Source organism: Equus asinus, chromosome 11 (genome assembly GCF_041296235.1).
Source record: "Equus asinus isolate D_3611 breed Donkey chromosome 11, EquAss-T2T_v2, whole genome shotgun sequence".
Classification (NCBI taxonomy): domain Eukaryota; kingdom Metazoa; phylum Chordata; class Mammalia; order Perissodactyla; family Equidae; genus Equus; species Equus asinus.
Genome location: NC_091800.1, coordinates 6,170,241 through 6,191,627, shown reverse-complemented (window position 1 = coordinate 6,191,627; position 21,387 = coordinate 6,170,241). Strand labels below are relative to the sequence as shown.

Here is a 21,387-nt window from a genome sequence, read left to right as displayed (position 1 = left end):
AGGAAAACAGTATGGAGGTTCCACAAAAAATTAAAACTACCGTATGATCCACCTATTCCATTTGAGTGTTTATTTGAAGAAAACAAAAACACTAACTTAAAAAGATATACGCACCCCCATGATCAGTGCAGCATTATTTACAACGGAAACAACCTAAGTGTTCATTTTCTTTAGACCATATGAACTCACTCATATGTGAAATCTAAAAAAAAAAAAAACCAAAAAACCCAAGCTCACAGATACAGAGAACAGACTGGTGGTTGCCAGAGGCAGGGGGTGAGGGGTGAGGGGTGGGCAAAATGGGTGAAGGGGGTCAAAACGTACAAATTTCCGGTTACCAAATAAATAAGTTATGGGATATAATGTACTGCTTGGTGATGAAGTTAACAATGCTGTATAGCACATCTGAAAGTTGCTAAGAGTAGATCTTTAAAGTTCTCATCACAAGAAAAAAAAATTTTCTAACTATGTATGGTGATGGATGTTAACTAGATTTATTGTGGCGACCATTTTGCAATACATACAAATATCCAATAATTATGTTGTACACCTGAAATTAATATAACGTTATATGTCAATTATACCTCAACAACAAAAAAAGTTTTGTCCAGGCAATATCAGGCACTTACTGGCTGTATTTAGTAACTAACGTAATTATTGACTTCAGGATAATTCTGTAGTATTCATTTTGCTTATGCTCTTTCATTGTTCAAAAAATTGTCTTAAACCATTCTTTGGCCAAATGTGTCAACATTGTAATGAAATAAGTTAGTTAAAATTTCCAAACAAAATTGTATCAAAATAGGCACTGATAAGATTGATTTAAATAGCTCATAGCTAGGCTGATAATAATTTGTCTATTTTGAGACAGAAGAAATAGAGAGATGCAAGGCCTGGACTTCTTCATGACATTTCAGATGTGCAAAAGCAGTTCAAAGACAGGTTCCTGTGCTCAAAGTTTGAGAAGATGGAGTAAATTACACAGAGCAACCCAAGACAGTGGTGAATTCCAAGCTGCCGTCTAACAGCTTCAGGGCGGCAGAGGCCACTGGACTCTAACTCAGGAAGCTGGGAGACTGTGTGAAGTTAGGCTCGGTGAAACTTAACAGCCAACCAGATGAAGTGGGCATGGAAAAGTTTTAACCCAGCTGTGTGGGAGAGCAAGTGGAATGAAGAGCAACATTAGTCAACCAGAGCAGGAATGGTTTGAAATGCATAATGAAGCATTCCATCTTGGAAGGACAAGGGAACGAAGTGAGTGGAACAGCTGGGTGGAGATACTTAGCCTGCAGTTTGAGATTGGGGCCAGTGAGCCATAAGAACTTTGAGGTACTACAACATCCACAGTTGTTAACGAAAGTCTGGCCTTTTAATATTTCCCTCCCTTTTCTGAATGCAGAGGGTTAACTTTATTTTTTGAGGAAGATTAGCCCTGAGCTAACATCTGCCAATCCTCCTCTTTTTGCTGAGGAAGACTGGCCCTGAGCTAACGTCTGTGCCCATCTTCCTCTACTTAATTGTGGGACGCCTACCACAGCACGGCTTTGCCAAGCGGTGCCATGTCTGCACCTGGGATCCCAACCAGCAAACCCTGGGCCGCCGAAGTGGAAGGTGCACACTTAACCGCTGTGCCACCAGGCTGGCCCCAAGGGTTAACTTTTTAAAAAATTTGTTTGTTTGTGTAACTGAGGCAGGGATTGACAAATGAAGTCTGCCACATTTTGGTTACAACATGGAAATCATGTCAAAAGTATATCCTATGGAATATTTTCCACTGCTCAGTTTCCCGCCCCCCCCCAGCTTTACTGAGGTATAATTGACAAATAAAGACTATTTAAAGAACAGGAAAACACAAATGCATGAAGATACATGCACCCCTATGTTCGTTGCAGCATTCTTCACAATAACCAAGACTTGGAAGTAAGGTTAAGTGTCCATCAAGGGACGAATGGATAAAGAAGATGTGGTATGTATACACAATGGAATACTACTCAGCCATAAGAAGTGATGAAATACTGCCATTTGTGACAACATGGATGTGTCTTGAGGATATTATACTAAGCGAAATAAGTCAGAGGGAGAAAGTCAAATATCGTATGATCTCACTCATAAATAGGAGATAAGAACAACAACAATCACATAGAGACAGAGATTGGATTGGTGGTTACCAGAGGGGAAGGGGGGAGGGAGGAGGATGAAAGGGGTGACTAGGAACATGAGTGTGGTGATGGATGGTAATTAGTCTTTGGGTGGGGAACATGATGTAATCTACACAGAAATCAAACTATAATGATGTACATGTGAAAGTTATATGTTATAAACCAATGTTACTGCAATAAAAAGAACAAACAGAAAGAAGTATACATTTGGCCAGCCTTGATGGCCTAGTGGTTAAAGTTTGGTGTGCTCTGCTTTGGCACCCTGGGTTTGGTTCCTGGGCACGGAACCACACCACTTGTCTATCAGTAGCCATGCTGTGGTGGTGGCTCGCATAAAAACAAGAGGAAGGTTGGCAACAGATGTTAGTTGAGGGTGACTCTTCCTCAGCAAAAAAACCAAAACTGTATACATTTAAGGTGTAAATTTTATGTTTTGATATACACTGTGAAATGATCACCACAGTCAAGATAATTACCAAATCCATCACCTCACATAGTTACCATTTTCTTTCTTTTTTTGTGGTCAGAACACTTAAATTCTACTCTCCTAACAAATTTCAAGCATACAATATGGTATGAGATATCAATTCACATCTGTTAAAATGGCTATTATCAAAAAAGACAAGAGATAAGTGTTGGCGAGGATGTGGAGAAATTGGAACCCTTGTGCACTGTTGGTGAGAATGTAAAATGGTGCAGCCATTATGGAAAACAGTATGGAGGTTCCTGAAAAAGTTAAAAATAGAACAATCATATGATCCAGCAATTCCTCTTCAGTTTATTTATCCAAAGGAAATGAAATCAGGATATCGAAAAGATATCTGCACTTCCATGTTCACTGCAGCATTATTTACAGTAGACAAGATATGGAAACAACCTTAGTGTCCGTCAACACAAGAATGAAGAAACAAAATGTGGTGATTATATCCACTGCTCAGTTTTCTTAAAAGATTTTTTTTTTTTTTTAGAGCAGCTCTGGATTTACAACAAAATTAAGAGGGCGGTACAGAGATTTCCCATATACTTTCTGTCCCTACACAAGCATAGCCCCCCCATTACTAATATCACTCACCAGAATGGTACATTTTTTACCAAGGATGAACCTCCATTGAGACATTGTAATCACTGAAAGTCCATAGTTTACCACAGGTTCACTCTTGGTGATATACGTTCCATGGGTTTGGAGACATGTATAAAGATATACACCCATCATTATAATATCACAGAGCATTTTCTTTTTCTGAGGGGGAGGGTTCCATTTTTTTCTTTCCAGCTTTATTGAAGTATATCTGACACATAGCATTGTGTAGGTTTAAGGTGTACAATATGTTGACTTGATACACTTATATATTGCAATATGATCACCACCATAGCATTGGCTAACACCTCCATCATGTCACATAATTACCATTTCTTTTTTGTGGTGAGAGCATTTAAGATCTACTCTCTTAGCAACTTTCAAGTGAATAATACAGTATTATTAACTATAATCACCATGCTGTACATGACATCCTCAGAACTTGTCTTATAACTGGAAGTTCGTACCCTTTAACAAACTTCTTCCCATTCCCCAATTCTGAAGCCCTGCTAACCACATTCTACTCTGCTTCTATGAGTTCAGCTCTTTTAGATTCCACACATAAGTGATATTATACAACATTTGGCCTTCTCTGTTTGACTTGTTTCACTTAGCATAATGCCCTTAAGGTCTATCCATGTCCATCCTGCAAATGGCAGGATTTTCTTCTTTCTCAAGGCAGAATAAGATTCATATATATATTCATATTATCTTATGATATGAAATATATCACAATATTCATATATTATATATATATATATATATATATATATATATATACACACCACATCTTCTTTATCCATTCCTCTCTTGATGGACACTTAGGTTATGTCCATATCTTGGCTAAGGTGAATAATGCTGCAGCGAACACAGGAGCGCAGCTATCTATTCAAGATCCTGTTTTCCTATCCTTTGGATAGATACACAGCAGTGGGATTGTTGGGTTATGGTAGTTCTATTTTCAATTTTTTTAAGGAACCTCCATACTCTTTTCTATAGTGGCTGTACCACTTTATATTCCCACCAACAGTGCGCAAGGCTTTCCTTTTCTCAACATCTTTGCCAGTGCCTGTTACCTCTTGTCTTTTCGATAAAGCCTGTTACCTCTTGTCTTTTTGATAAAGCCATTCCAACAAATGCGAGGTGTTATCTGTTGTTTTTTATTTGTATTTCCCTGATGACTAGTGATATTGAACATCTTTTCACGTACCTGTTGGCCATTGTATATCTTCTTTGGAAAATGTTTATTCAGGTACAGTGCCCATATTTTAATAGGGTTATTTGTTTTTTGGTTGTGTCTATTTTTATGCTAGTTCCATACTTTTTTGATTACTATAGCTTTGTAGTATAGTTTGGAATCAGGAAGTGCAATGCCTCCAGCTTTGTTCTTCTTTCTCAGGACTGCTTTGGTTATTTGGAGTCTTCTGTGGTTTCATACAAATTTTAGGGTTGTTTTTTCTATTTCTGTGAAAAATGCCACTGGGATTTTGATAGCGGTTGCATTAATCTATAGATGGCTTTGGGTAGCATGGATATTTTAACCATATTACTTCTTCTGATCCATAAACATGGGCTATCTTTCTATTTTGTGTCTTCTTTTCAATTTCTTTCATCAAAGTCTTGTAGTTTCGCATGGACAGATCTTTAACTTCCTTGGTTAAATTTACTCCTAAGTATTTTGTCCTTTTTGATGCTATTGTAAGTGGAACTATTTTATTTTTCACATAGTTGGTTGTTAGTGTATAGAAATGCAGCTGATTTCTGTATGTTCATTTTGTATCCTGCAACTTTACTGAATTTGTCAATTAATTCCAATAGATTTTTAGTGGACTCTTCAGGATTTTCTATAAGATCATATCATCTGAAAACAAAGACAATTTTACTTCTTCCTTTCCAATTTGGATGTCTTTTATTTCTTTTTCTTGCCTGATTGGTCTGGCTAGGATTTCCAGTTCTATGTTGAACAAGAGTGGTGAGAGTGGGCACCCTTGTCTTGTTCCTGATCTTAGAGTAAAACCTTTCAACTTTTCACCATTGTGTACTATGTTAGCTGTGAGCTTGTCATATATGGCCTTTATTGTGTTGAGATATATTTCTTCTATACCCGATTTGTTTAGTGTTTTTATCAGGAAAGGATATTGTATTTTGTCAAATGCTTTTTCTGCATCTATTGAGATGATCATATGACTTTGATCTTTCATTCTACTAATGTAGTGTATCATATTTATTGATTTGAGTATGTTGGACTACCCTTCATCCCAGGGATAAATCCCACTTGATCATGGTGTACAATCTTTTTAATGCGCTGTTAAATTTGGTTTGCTAAAATTTTGTTTAGAATTTTGCATCTATGCACATCAAAGATATTCCATGTAGTTTTCTTTTCTTATAGTGTCCTTATCAGGCTTTGGTATCAGGGTAATGCTGAACTGCTAAAATGAGTTTGGGAGGGTTCCCTCCTCTTCAAATTTTTGGAACAGTTTGAGAACTGATGTTAATTCCTCTTCAAATTTTTGGTAGAATTCACCAGGGAAGCCATCTGGTCGTGGGTTTTTCTTTGTTGCTTATTTTGTCGATTATTGACTTAATCTCAGCACCCATTATTTGTCTGTTCAGATTTCCTATTGCTTCATGATTCAGTCTTGGCAGGTTTTATGCTTCGAGGAATTTATCCATTTCTTCTAAATTATCCAATTATTGTTCATAGTAGTCCCCTATGAGCCTTTGTATTTCTTTGCTATCAGTTGTAATATCTCCTCTTTAATTTCTGATTTATTTTTAGTCTAGCTAAAGGTTTGTGAATTTTGTTTATTCTTTCAAAAAACCAGCTCTTAGATTCATTGATCTTTTCTATTGTTTTTCTGGTCTCTATTTTATTTATTTCTGCTCTGATCTTTGTTATTTCCTTCCTTCTGCTAAATTTGAGCATAGTTTGTTCTTTTTGTCTAGCCCCTTGAAGTATAAAGTGAGGCTGTTTACTTGAGATCTTCCTTTTTTCTTTAATGTAGGCATTTATTGTTATCAACTTCCCTCTTAGAACTGCTTTGCAGCATTTCCTAGATTTTGGTATGTTCTATAGCCATTTTCATTTGTTTCAAGGTACTTTTTTAAATTTCACTTTTGATTTCTTCTTTCACCCACTGGTTGTTAGGAGTGTTTTAACTTTTACATATTCGTGAATTTTCCAGCTTTCCTCCCGTTGTGGATTCATACAGAGGATTTTCACTGCCCTGAAAATCCTCTGTATTCTGCCTATTGATCTCTTTCACTCCCTCTCTCCACCCAGCAACCTCTGCAATTTTTACTGTCTCCATAATTTTGACTCTCCCGGGTTATCACATATTTAGAATCATACAGTATATTGCCTTTTCAGATTGGCTTCTTTCACTTACTTACATGCACTTAAGGTTCTTCCATGTCTCTTCATAGCTTGAGAGCTCAATTCTTTTTATCACTGAATACTATTCCATTGTCTGGATGTACCACAATTTATTTACCTATTCATTTACTGAAAGGCATCTTGGTTGCTTACAAGTTTTGGCAATTATGAAGAAAGCTGCTGTAAACATCTGTGTGCAGATTTTTGTGTGGATATGTTTTCAGTCCTTCTAGGTAAGTACCAAGGAGTACACCTGCTGGATCGTATGGTAACAGTATGTTTAGTTTTGTAAGGAAGTGCCAAACTGCCTTCTAAAGGGGCTGCACCATTTTGCATTTCCATTAGCAATGAATGAGAGTTCTTGTTGCTCCACATCCTCACCAGCACGCTGCTCCATTTTTACAGTACACTAGTACTTTTCTAACTTAAGCACAGAAATAATGTTCATGTGTGAAACTTCAGAGGTTTCTCACCACCACGTTTCTCACCACGTTTGCTCTCAGAACAAATAGCTGCGTGCTGTGTTCATAGGTTCTGCTGTGCTTTCCTACTTGACTTCTAGTGAACAATGCCTCTGAATCTTGGATTTACTTTCTAAATCTAATAAAAGTAGTTTATTTTATTTATCTGCAGGAAAATTTTCTTAACAAAGGAGTACACAAATAACTTTCCTTTCATTACCTTGGACCACTTATTTCATTTGAAAAAAAATATACAAATAACTCAAAAATCTATGAGTTAGAAAAATATCTCCTAATTGTTTAATGTACAGCAAATATAGGATAACATCAATTTTTTTTTTTTAAGGAAGATTAGCCCTAAGCCAACATCTGCTGTCAATCCCCCTCTTTTTGCTGAGGAAGACTGGCCCTGAGCTAACATCCGTGCCCATCTTCCTCTACTTTATATGTGGGATGCCTACCACAGCATGGCTTGACAAGCAGTGCCATGTCCGCACCCAGGATCCGAACCGGCAAACCCCAGGCCTCGAAGCGGAACGTGTGCACTTAACCGCTGGGCCATCGGGCCGGCCCCGAGGATAAGACCAATTTTAATGTGTAGTCAATATTTTTAAATTAGCATAATTTAAATTTTAAAGCAACATAGAAAAATCTGGAACCCTTCCCAGTATGAAACTAAGAATATTTAGTCTAATGAAATTATAAAATCTTTCAAATGGCAAAAGAGGCAAACTTTACAAAATATTTTTAGGTTTTTTTCTTATTTCCAATTTATGTAAGTCCTGCTTATGCTCTTAAAGGTAAATTACTGTCTGGCTCACTTCATTTGATTACTGTATGCAGTAATACAATTATAAAATAACTATGAGATGATCATGGTTTACTGATAGGTACAGTACAATTTCCATTTCAAAATATCTGTTACACATATGAATTTCTCTAATTTTATATATTTTGGGCTGTTGCAACAGTTTTGTATAGTGATAAAACTGAAGTATCATTCTTTTTTTAAAAAAAAATTATTATTTTTATTTTTAAAGATTGGCACCTGCCTTAACAACATCTCTTGCCAATCTTTTTTTTTCTTCTTCTCCCCAAAGTCCCCCGGTACATAGTTGTATATTCTAGTTGTGAGTGCCTCAGGTTGTACTATATGAGACGCCGTCTCAACATGACCTGATGAGCGGTGCCACGTCCGCGCCCAGGATCTGAACTGGCCAAACCCTGGGCTGCCAAAGCAGAGTGGGTGAACTTAACCACTCGGTCACGGGGCTGGCCCCTGAAGGATCATTCTTAGTGTATTGCAAAATGTATAGCATATTCACAGTGATGCACATATTAAAATATTATTTTTCAAAAAAAGAAAAACACTTCTTTGCACTAACTTTTATAAACCAGAGATAGTTTACAAACATTAACTTATACTCAGTTTGAAGTTTCAGCTCCAGAGAGGAAAGCAACATTTTTTTAATAACGTGTGTGAATTAGTCATGTGTTGCTTAACAAAGGGATACGTTCTGAGATGAGCATTGTTAGGCGATTTCATCATTGTGCAAATATCATAGAGTGTACCGAGAGAAACAAAATTTGCCACCCCAAAATGTGTCTTTTTAACATGAGGATGGATTATTTTAGGCTGGTTATTCTTACGAAACAAAAAAACTCAGAAAGTTTTTCTTGTTACCTCCCCCTTAACTGCCTAAAAGAACACAGATAAAAAAAAAAAAAACTTGTCTTGGGGCCGGCCCGGTGGTACAGCGGGTAAGTGCACATCTTCTGCTTCTCGGTGGCCTGGGGTTCACCCGTTTGGATCCTGGGTGCGGACATGGCACCACTTGGCAAAAGCCATGCTGTGGGCAGGCATCCCACATATAAAGTAGAGGAAGATGGGCACGGATGTTAGCTCAGGGCCAGTCTTCCTCAGCAAAAAGAGGAGGATTGGCAGCAGATGTTAGCACAGGGCTAATCTTCCTCAAACCCCCCCCCCACAAAACAAACCAAAAAAAGCCTGTCTCAGGAAGCGAGCTATCACCTTAGCATAACATGAGGTAGGTGGTGGATGGGGGGAACCTAGAAAAGCCTGTTTGTTTGGCTCCCCTCTGTGTTCTTCTGTTTCTGTGGAGCCAAAGACTTGTTTTCTAAACATTTTCTCCTTTTCACCTATCCATGAACTCCTTTCTTCCCTGAAGTCCCTGACTCTCTCAACCCACAACATATTCTTTGTCTGTAGCTGAGGATGGTATTTAAGGTGAGGGCTTTGGCCATTTTGGTGAGTTACTCAATTTTCCTTGGTTTCTCCCATGTAAACATGTTATTAAACTTCTGTTTGCTTTTCTCCTATTAATGTCTTATCTCAATTTAATTCTTAGACCTGCCAGAAGAACCTAGAGGGTAGAGGAAAATTTATTCCTCCCCTACAGTACAGACCTGGATGGTATACCTCCTACACACCTGGGCTACATGGTGCTAATCTTACAGGACCATCATTGCATATGTGGTCCCTTGTTGACCGAGATGTCCTTATGTGGTGCGTGACTGTGTATCATTCTCCCAAGCAACAAGTGAGAAGAGAAGGCAAAGAAAAGATAAACAAGGAGTAGTTCCTTCTCCACCATATCTTCTGAGAATGACTGTATCAGTATTTTACATGAGGTAATTTCTCAAAGAATAATGCTTATGTATATATCAACCTATGTTGAAAAATATTTCACAGCAAAACTTCTTATTTCTCTATAATTGATTGCTTTCATTAGCATAGGTTAGTTTGGGAAATGATGGCCTGTGTGTCAAATAAGGTCTGCCACCTGATTTTGTAAGTAGAGTGTTACTGGGCCACAACCAGGCTTATTTGTTTAAGAGTCTCTATGGTTCCTGCCATTGCAGTTGAGCAGTTGTGACAGAGTCTCTATGGCCCACAAAGCCTAAAATATTCATTTTCTTGCCCTTTACAAAAAAAGTCTGCTAACCCCGAAATATCTCATTGAAAATAATCTATATCATAAGATATGCAAGTCACGTTTTACTTAGATTTTACTATTTTAAAAATAAATTTGTTGTGTCATCATTGTTAACCTAAGAGGAGAATCTGATAATTATATTACATTCTTACATCCCTTCCACACTCAAAAAACGAAAATCAACGGTACTTTCTGAGTACCCATTCTGATTATAAATTCATACAATGTTCCAAATTTTATATCACAAGACAAATAAAATAACCAACCCCCCCAATTTATTAGTTTCAAGCAACCACCTTCTCAACCCTAATCAATAACAGAACTGTCCTGATGTGTATTTTCACCTTCCAATTAATATTTGGAAGAAATATTAATAAATAAAAACAAAATTTAATCATAAAGGTATGGACAGTCCAAGAATAAATAATCAATAGATTAGACAGTCAATCTAAATAATCCACAGATGACATAATCAACATAAATAGAGAAATATTTTTACTACATAATCATTTCATATTATTTAATATATCAGTTAACATTATCACTAATTTTTAAATTCCAGAATTATTTAAAATTTAGATAGTGAATGTCATGAAGTCCTTTTTTCGTTTTTTTAATTATTTTTTTTAATTTTAATTTTTTTTTTTTTGAGGAAGATTAACCCTGAGCTAACTGCTGCCAATCCTCCTCTTTTTGCTGAGGAAGCCTGGCCCTGAGCTAACATCCGTGCCCATCTTCCTCTACTTTATGTGTGGGACGTCTACCACAGCATGGCGTGCCAAACGGTGCCATGCCCACACCTGGGATCCGAACTGGCGAACCCCAGGCCGCTGAAGTGCAATGCGTGCACTTAACCGCTGCGCCACCGGGCCGGCCCCATCATGAAGTTCTTTTGGTAAATCTAGCTCAGCATATGATGTACAACAATTTTTTTTTCATAATTGTCTTTAAAAATAGTTACATGGAAACTGTTCCCCCCGAATAATGAAATGTATCACACACAGAGAGTCCTTCCGATACAAGGGGCTGAGGAGACGTAAGAGAGCACCATTCTTACCAGCGAGACACAGAAATCCTGCAAAACACAATACTTTAAAAATATGTAGTACAACTCATAGGAAAAAATGAAAACTTCTCAAGGCCTAGAAACAAGGATGGAAATCAGAGTCAGAGACAGCTGCGAGGTGATGCTACACACAGAGGCACACAGGTTATTAGACCCACCTGTGGGTCTAGAGGCTAAGCCTGAATCTTAATGCCCAACAAAGACAGCTGGCCTCTGGCCAGAGCAAGGCTGGAGCCCCACCACACAAGCAAAGTGCAAGAAGAGGCCTCTCCGTCTCCAAGGCTGTGCATGGAAAGACAAACTATTGGGAAGAAAGCAAAGTCATAAGCTCTGCACCAACCATAAGCCCCTACCATCTGTGGGTATGAGTTTGTCCAAATTTACAACAAATATCTGCTGCTGTAATCCCAAACCACGACATTTACATAAAAACTGCTCTAGGACCCATAACACCCCTGGGATCCCAGCATAAGCAAAAGCAAAACCACACCCAGGGACACTCTCCCACAGGGTGCATTTCAGATTCCTGTCTAAGAATAACTCTCTGCATAGATGAGGTCACAGAAAAATTACAAACTACCTGAGCAAATAAACCACCATGAGGTGGAATAAGGGAATCGGCAAGCCAGGAATGAATGGAAGAAAGAAATAAGGAGTCCAACATACATCTAGTGAGACGTAGAGAAAGAAAGGGGGACAAACAAGAGAGAAGCAATATTCAAATATTCAGAGTGGCTTCTGCTTTTCTAGATTTGTAGAAAGATTCTCAGCTGGAAGCGGCACAGGCAGCCCTAAGCAGAATACGTTATTTCTTAAAGAAACACACCCTGTAGAACAGTTACCAGGGCTTGAGGTAGGCCAAATGAAGGAACTGGAATACCTTTCTTTTACCACTCCACTTGGGTCAAGCATGCTGTTCCTTGCTCATATACAACTCAAAGTTTGGAAATTGGAAAGAAAAGAAAAAAAGGAAGAAAGGCAAAAATGAGGTAGTAAAATCTGATGACATGTGAAGGTTGACAGAATTGTCACCTGCTTCGGATCCACTTTTCATAAAAGAGGATGCACAAACGGGCTAAAACGTCATCCCACTTTGCTTAACACATCTAAAGACTTTTTAATAGAATACTGTGTTAATGAGATATTATTTTACCAATCTCCTTTATTTACCTAATTTACTAAAAAGTAAAAGAAAAAGATTTAATTAGAGGAGGAAGACACAGAAGGCTTCCAGAGAGTTTCCAGAGAAAACTTCCGTGAGGTTTTAAGGGCACTAAGGTTAATGGTGCTCATTCTTCATACTATTTAATTTTGTTCCAGTTTTATGAAGTAATCGACATACATCACTGTATAAGCTTAAGGTATATAGCATGATGATTTGATTGACATATATTGTGAAATGATTACCTCAGTAGGTTTAGCTAACATCCATCATCTCATATGGATATAATAAAAAAAGTTCTCCTTAGATAAGCACTCTGAGGTTTTACTGTCAAAACAAATTTCCTATATATCATACAGCAGCATTAGCTACAGTCATCATGTTGTATATTATTACCTCCCTAGTACTTATTTATCTGACAGCTGGAAACTTGCACCTTTTGGCCACCTCCCTCTAATTCCCTCTGTCCCGACTCCCCAACCCCTCCGCCTCTGGTAACATAAATTTGATCTCTTTTTCTATGAGTTTGGGGGGGTTTTTTTGTTTCGTTTTGTTTTGTTTTTTAGATTCCACATATAAGTGAGATCATAGTATCTGTCTTTCTCTGTCTGACTTATTTCACTTAGCGTTATGCCTTCAAGGTCCATCCACGTTATTGCAAATGGTAGGATTTCCTCATTTTTGATGGCTGAATAATATTCTACACCACTTCATTTTAACCTCAAATGTGATGGTCTTCTTTTCCTTTGATTCAATGTATTAGTAGCAGTAGTTATGTGGACTAGTCATTTGAGCTATTGCTCACCCACAAAAAGAATGACATGAGGGGCTGACCAAGGGAAGTGTTCGTGGGCACTGTGCTCTGGTGGGAAGTGTGGTTTGGTGTCCGGTCTATGTTATTACTTGGCTCTGCTGAGCAACCCCCTTGGAAAATTACAGCCTCTCTGGGCCCAGTTTCCTTCTAAGTTCAGAGGGGGCCCTAATCACAGGGTGCTTGTGAAGATGGGATGGAATGAAATACCCAAAGTGCCTGGCTTAAGTTAGGCGCCCAGTCAAGGCAAGTGCGAGGAGACGGAGGTAAAGCAGCAAGCTGTCAGGTGCACGTGCGAGAAGGAAATCACCTGGAGAACAGTTCACCGGGTAACGCAATGTGATTTTAGGTAAGTTTTCATATTTTTTAATTTTTCCTTTTCTCAGTCAGTTCACTTATATATTTTTTTTGAAAGAAGAGTTTAGCAACAAATACTAAACAAAGTCAACTAGACAAAATGTCATAAGCACCTTTTTATAAATTAATACCTGGTTGGTGTCACTTCTCCAATTAAGTTTTCATATTTTTGTTTTTAATATAATTATTAACGCAGTTGTACTTTGTCATAAAGGAGTGACCCAAGGGTTTGTACGTGCAGCAACCAAGCCCACCTACATGCCGAGGATCTAACTTAGGGGGCCTCTGCCAGGGGTCCGAGACGGGGCTCCCAGAGCAGTTAACTCTTGAAGTCCAGTCCACATCAGCCATACATTTCTGGGGATTTTTCTGGACAGCAGATCTATTACTGTCACCAGATTTTCAAAGGGGTCCATGACCTTAAAATAGTTAGGAAGCATCAATGTACTATCTCCTTCCTTTTCCTGCTGTCTCCTATTCCAGCACAAAGATTTCCCTCGTACATAACAAAATGGTATGCTAGGAACACAAGTTGTTATATTTATTTTGTCTCCCAATATAGAAGCTGTCATGTTCAGAAATTTATACGCAAACAGACATCAAACAAGGGATATCCATACCGATGACGCTGTCACTGTAGCACTGACGACACATAACCAGGTGTGTACTTCACACAAATTAGATACAATGAAATGGGCATGTTTTTAAATCACAAAGCACCATGACCTAAGTCTTTAGAAAATTAAATGTTTGGGTTATTATACTATGATTATCATGTACACATAAATCATTTTCTAACAATACAGTTCTAGGAAAAAAAATAAAATTAGCTTTACCTTCTTTTGCTTAAGTGTGACCAGGTCCACGGCCACTTTCTGTTTCACCCACAGCACAACAGCAGGTCTCGCAGGACACAGTCTTAAGTACTAAACATCTAAATGAGGGTCTGATAAATTTTTTAAAATCACCCCCAAGACAACAAAATGATACTGATTAAAATGTAATAGCTTGTATATATACATATTTTCAATATAATCTATTTTAAATCTTACCTCGTTACAATTAATAAAATGCTGCTTTAAAAATGGAATTGGTAATATTATTCTCATTATCTGAGAGAGGTTTCTAATAGTTTAAAAAAGCAAACAAATTAGTTGTTAGATATGAAAGTTTCCTTATTTCTTTTATGGTCTGCTATGTAGTTCTAATGGTTTTCACCGATGAAATGGATTATTCATCACTGTTTTTTCTGTGATTAAAGAAATGTCTCCAGGACTATAATTGTTATAAGGGACACTGTCCTCCACTAGCAAGCCCACAAGTGTGAGTGCACTCTATGCATAAATGATTTATGTGTAGTATCCGCTAAATAATGTGTTTAAGGTCTGATTCTGCAATGACAAACATTAAACATGAAAAGAACAGAGGCCTTAAGGAGAGTGCAGTACTTGAAATCATGGCTGTCCCCGACCTGTGGAAGCCTACAGGACAACATTCTTACACATGTGGAGTGGACTGCGCCCTGTCAGTCACTGTGTTTGCCAGCACATTTTCTCAAGAGGAAGTTTTAATACCAGATACACTGACTCTTTTAGTAAAATATTCTGTCATCAAAACCCAAGAGGTCAGCTTACATATATTTTTGAATAATATTGTGAAATCTATTTTTCAGAGTTTTTATAGCCTGCTCATATTGAAGGAAGAAAAGCACAAGAAGAGCCATAAAAATAAAGCTTGCTTCTTAGAAAGATCAACACAATTCCATTGCTTTACAGATTTACTTCCTTTAAGGGACACTCAGCAGCATTAATAGGAAGACCCCAGGCGTCCTGGCAGACGTGCACAGCCAAAGAGTGCTATCACCATGAAACCCACCGCACAGCATTCAGCATCACCGGACCAGTCGTTGTCCCACAGATAAACTGGACGTGATTGTACCAATATTTATAGACGTCAGCTATCCAGCAGTGCATATTATCAACTTCCTAACTCTGATTTAACCAAGCGGTAACAAGCAAGTACGTATGTAAATACAACCATGGGTACTTAAGGGGGTAGCGGGTCTAATGGGGCAAAATCATCAAGTTATAATCCCATTGGCGATGATGTGAGCCACCTGTGATTTTAGGGATCCTTGTTCCCCCTAGAAAATGCCCAAGTCAGCCCTAGCAACTTCGCTCTTACTTCGCGCAGGCAACCCGCTTTCTCAACGTCAGGGACAGACTCGGAGCAATCGAGGGCAATATTTTTGGCAGCCAATTTACAGAAAAATTCGCTCTCATTCTCTCTCTCTCTCTCTCTCTCTCTCTCACACACACACACACACACACACACACACACAGAGTTATTTAAGTCATTTCAGAGTGCAGATCAGTTAGCTGTATTTCGGGCAAAGAAATGCCAGCTGCCTAAACTACACTTCACGCGGTGGTGGGGGGTCTTGGGGAAAGGCTGGAGAGGGAAGAGGGCAGTCTAACAACGGAGGGTTAGTTTAGGCGGCTGCAAGAGAAGAGAGGACCCGGAAATTTGGGAACTGAGAGCGAAGCGGTGGACCGTGCCAATCTCTTTACCTGTTGTACTTCTTGGAGTCCGGGGGCGCAAACAGCCACTGCATTTCCCTTCATTCCAGACGGGATGAGACCACTGTCTCCTCCCGGGACAGCGCGGGCCTTGGCTCCGTCCTCCTTCCTCAGCGACCGCAGCGACAACTCTGCTCCTGGGCGGGGGAGCAGCTCCCCCGAGCCACGGAGGCCCACATCCCCGCCCGGGCTCCTGGCGCCACTGCCCCGGCTGCGAGGAGAGGCGGGGGGCAGACACCTCCGTGGAAGTCGCCCGGGCTACTGCGCGTCCCCGGGCCCGTCCCGCGCCCGCCAAGCCCGGAGCGCCGCCGGTGGGACGCGCACCCGAGCCCGCCCCATCGTGCGCCCGGCTGGATCCGCTGTCCCCTCCACGCCCCAACACCATGCGTCCCTCCAGAGCCCGCGGTCCTTCCACGCCCCCATGTGCCCCTCCTGCGACTACCCTCGGCCCTCCAGGACTCCCTGCGTGCTTCCACGTCCCGTCACCGCGCGCCCCGCCAGCACCCCCCCTCCTCTCCACGCTCCCCTCCTGGATGCCCTCCTTCCCTCCCTGGCCCGTGCCCTTCCGCGCAGCCCGGCGCCCCCAAGCCCCCTCCCGCGCCCCACCCGCTGCTCGCACCCCGCGGTCGCACAGGGGGTCGCCCCCCGCTGGGCAGGGTTGCTTCTAGACGCCGCGCCACCGGCGCCGCTCCTGCCGCCCTCGTGGGCGCCGCGCTCTTCCCTGCGGTCCGCCTGCGTCTGCCCGCCGCCGCTCGGGCTTGCAGCGCCAGGGAAGAGTTACTATCTTCCCACTTCGGGCCCGGTCCCTCACAGTCGGAGGAGTCAGCGCCTTCCTTCCACGGCGTTTTAGGGCGTCCGTGTCTGGGGAATGGGTTCATTTGCGCGGCTCTGGAGTCTTTTTACCGGCCCGTCTCGCGCGAACCCCTCCGGCTGCAGAAGCCGCTGTTTTGCTAGCCTTGTCTTGCCGCTAGGAGGCACCCCTCGGGATTTGCAAAAACTTGTGACAAAAAGACTGCTGCATATTAGTTCTTTGAGTCGGGCTCGGACACAGTGAGTGCTGACCCATTACTTTTAAGAAGTCGCTTTACTATGGTATTTTTTCAAGGCCTGGAGAGGTTCGCTCAACTGCGATTATGTGGGATATAGTTCTGTTAGTGCTTGTGTATTTCAATCGTTTATTTGCTCGTTGACATCCACACAGGAGAGTGACTTAGTTTTAGCAGTGTTGTGCCTGGGGAACGGTATGCGTATCTGAAGATGTCGATGAATGTGCTAAGGAAGTAAATTATCAAACACGTTCTTGAAAGGATCATACTAGTGTATTTTATGATTTGTTAAATGGAGGTATGCTGCCGTATTTGGGACCAAATGGAAACGTTAAGATGCTGGGGTATTTAAAAATGTTTTTCATGTAAGAAAGTGTATAATTGCAAGGCAGAAATGTTTAAAACTCTTAGATTACATGTTTTTAAGCAAACTTTTTAAAAGGTAGAAATTAAAAGGGAATAGGTCAATTTCCCAGAAAAGTCCAATGAAGTTTTTCATTAGTCTCTTCCTCATAGATGATAATGCCAGCCATTTTTTCAAAAAACTTACTCTTACCAGGATAAATAACATTGATGTGGGTTGAGATATATTATTAAGGCTATATTGATAATTTTCTATATATTTCACAGGCAGCATAATGAAAAGAATTGTGAATTGTTGCTCTAAAAATGTCTATACCATCCAGTAAAGGTTGCAGTTTATGTATTTGTGTCAAAGAATTTAAAAGTTATTAGTGTATTTTAATTGCCCAAATTAATGAGCTCTCAGAGCCAGGCCTTCTTTTGCTGGCATGGAGAGAAAGAGCTGTTGGCAACAGTTTCATGCTGCGCATGGAGGAGAGGAGTTAGGATCCAGAGCACTTGCCACAGTTCCCCTGACAGAAAAGCTAAATATATCCCAGGTGGTGTGTGGAAAAACCAGGAGTGTGTACAGGGCGAAAAATCCCCAAAGTGGTTTGAATGAGCACCTTATCAGTAAAAACAATTTTGAGCAACCCAGTGCAGGTATATTTATTTATAAATCATATGCATTTATGAATATGTTGTATATTATGTGCAGGAAATTAACATATTACTTACCTTGTAAAGCAGAAAAATAGAAGTTTAAAAAGGAAAGGTAAGTACGTATAAATAGGAAAAGTATTAGAATGGTGACATGAGGATCTCTGCAGAATCTCTTCCCAATGAAACAACCAAAAGTGGTGAAAAGTATTTAAAAAAATAATCATTTAACGTCTCTGGAAATTGTCCTAAGGGCATATGGCAAATGGAAACATTTATTCATAAAAATATAAATCGTGGTAAGAACAGCAAGAATCTGCGCATTGGGTCCATGACTCACTGCTCTGCCACCGCAGCTCAGTGTGATGGAAGCTCCACTTTAGATGCAGCCAAAGAGACGGCCTCCTTTCCCTCCAGTTCCCAGTCTAGGAGATTGGTTTCTGCCCAGGTGGGGAGGTCTCCAGAATTCTCAACCCCACTTCCCCAAGCTGTGTGCACCAGCTTTGTTCCAGGCAGGTGTGGCTGAGAGGTCTTGGGGCTTTCCATCTACCCACCCACCACGGTAGGATGGACGCTCCTTCACAGGTGTGGCACCCAAGAATATTGGCCTGGAGGTTCCGTGTCGGGAAAGGAAGGCTGAGAAGGCTATGGGCTACACTCCCCAGTCAGTGCTCTGCTCGTAGAGCAGGGGTGTCGCTGTGAGAGAAGGCTGCAGTCCCTGCCTCCGGCTTTGGAGCAGTGGGGCAGAGGCTCCGCCCAGGAGGAGAGGAAGGCTGTAAGTTAGAGGGCTCCTGAGCTCTGCGGGGAGACTGATTGTACTTTGAAGAGAGTGTGGGGAAGTTTATGCCAAGGGCACTGTCGAAAACAATGGAGATCTTGGTAATAAGCAATTAAGAAGAGCTGGTAGCTCCATGATAGCAAAAGGGCTAAATGATAGATCATCTAGAAATTTGACAGAGAGAAAGAGAGAAGACAGAGAAGGGCCCTCCTCGGGTTGGGGGAAGCCTCAAAGAGGGGCCTCGAAGACTATGCGTTCAGAGGTGCTGACTGTAATTGGCTTCCACTGTGGAATAGTTTACGCTCAGGTGTTGTTAAAAGTAATAGAGAAATCAGCTAGCAAGTAGTGGAGGCTAAGAACTGAGTGTGACAACAGAGGCTGAAGTTAACAGGGAGGTCAGGGAAAGCTAAAAAGGCTAAACTGACCAAGGGAAAAAAAGAGAGGAGACTCAAATTCCTCAAATCAGGAGTGAAATAGGGAACATCATTACCAACCTTAGAGAAATAAAAGGATTATGAAAGGATTATATTGTGAACAACGGTATGCTGACAAACAAGATAATTTAGATGAAATGTACAAACAAGCACAAAAGAATGAAGTTGGACCCCTTCTTTACACCATACCCAAAGTTAATTTAAAACGGATCATAGGCCTCAGAGCTAAAACTGTAAAACTCTTGGAAGAAAACGCGGGAGTAAATCTTTGTGACCTTGGGTTAGGCAATTCACAATCAACAAGTGAAAAAAATAGACACATTTGGCTTCACCAAAATTAAAAATATTTGTGCTGCAAACCAGATCATCAAGAAAGTGAAAAGACGACATACAGAATGGGAGAAAATACTTGCAAATCATGTATCTGATAAGGGACTTGTATTCAGAAAATATAAAGAACTCTTACAACTCAGTCATAAAAAGACAACCCAATCAAAAATAGACAAAAGATCTGAATAGATATTTCTCCAAAGAAAATATGCAAATGGCCAATAAGTACATGAGAAGTTGCTCAGCATTATTAGCCACTAAGGAAATGCAAATCAAAACTACAATGAGATACCACTTCACACGATGTAGAACGGCTCTAATTAAATAGACAAATAATAGCAAATGTTGTCAAGGATGTGGGGCAATTCTTCTTTTAGTACCCCAAGAGAAATAAAAACATATTGTCACACAAAGACTTGTACATGAGTGTTTGTAATAACATGGTTCACAATAGCCCAAATCTGGAAACAACTGAAATGTTCAACTGATGGATGGATAAATAAAATGTTGTATATCCATACAATGGAATATTGTTCAGCTATAAACAAACTGAAGTATTGATACAAGCTATAATATGGATGAACCTTGAAAACATGCTAAGTGGAAGAAGCCAGTGACAAAAGATCGCAGTGTACAATTCAATTTACATGAATTGTCCACAGTAGACATTTGGAGGATGATAAAAATGTTATTGAAATTGTGGTGATGGTGCACAACCCTGTGGATATACTGAAAGTCTCCTGATTACATACTTTATGTGGGTGAATTTGCATGGTATGTGAATTATATCTCAGTAAAGCCGTTAAAGAAAGTGCATATAAGTAAAAATAGTCCTGTCTCTTCCTCCCTCATACTCCAGTGATGTCGTACGGAAGTCAGAAAAAAGACAGGTTCAAGTAGCCGTCATTTCTGCTTATGCCTTTTTTCTTTGGTAATTAAAACTAAATGAGGGCGAGGTCTCAGGTCACTTCTGTGAAATCCATCCACCTTCTGACTATTTGCTTCTGTGATGATGTCCTTGGTTCCTTTTCTGTTCTCAGCGCTATATTCCATTAGGCAGTCTGTAAGCCAAATGTTCTTCCTGTGGTGGTGTTTATGTGTAAATTGGCCCAATGTGTGTGTTAGAACTATCATTTGTGACTTTAAAATTCAGCTGAACACCATGATATGATAAAAGAACATTGAACTTTGCACTGGGGTCCTGGTTAATCCACATTCTAGTCTATACCCAGCAGTCTTTTCTGTGGTGAGAGCTATCTCTATGGGCCCAAGGATTTTCATCAGTGATTGAAATCGCACAAAATAATCCCTAAGATTTACTTTTTTTAAAATTGATGTTTTAAAGTACCTTTTTCTGTTTTGTTAAATTTTCGGTTTTTTATATTAATGAGTGTGTCACAAGAAAGGCTAGAGGTTTGAATGTGCCTGTGTTTCTTACCTGTAGGCTGTGTGGACTCCTTGCCCCTAAAATTACGGTAGCTCTAAAAGTCAGTGATTCTGAAAATTAATAACCTTCTGATTATGCAAAGCCACTCTCGTGTAAGGTTAAGAGTCTGTCTGTGTCCAGAAATCATGGGCTCTGATTTCTTTCTGCTTGGTCGTTGTAGGACCTAAGTTATTCAAAATCTTAGCTTCCATTTCCTAGTCTATAATATGAGGGTAAAAATTAGAACTTAAGTCATAGGACTGTTGTGAGAAATAAATGAATTAAGTTCGTAAGATATAGAGCACAATACTTAGCATCTAGTAAGTTATTTTTTAGTAATGCCAACATCTTTTCAATTTTTC

At 40.0% G+C, this 21,387-nt stretch overlaps 1 protein-coding gene across 1 annotated transcript in view; it reads right to left on the bottom strand.

The window, feature by feature from the left end:
• SGCG (sarcoglycan gamma) overlaps positions 1–16,744 on the bottom strand; it is a 148,234-nt gene extending 131,490 nt beyond the window's left edge. The window contains exons 1-2 of the mRNA XM_070520395.1: positions 16,629–16,744; positions 16,001–16,220 (exon numbers count right to left, since the gene is read on the bottom strand). Of these exons, the coding sequence (XP_070376496.1) occupies positions 16,001–16,054 (54 nt within the window). The 5' untranslated portion in view covers positions 16,055–16,220; positions 16,629–16,744. The remainder of the gene's footprint in view (positions 1–16,000; positions 16,221–16,628) is intronic.
• Between the last annotated feature and the right edge of the window lie 4,643 nt (positions 16,745–21,387).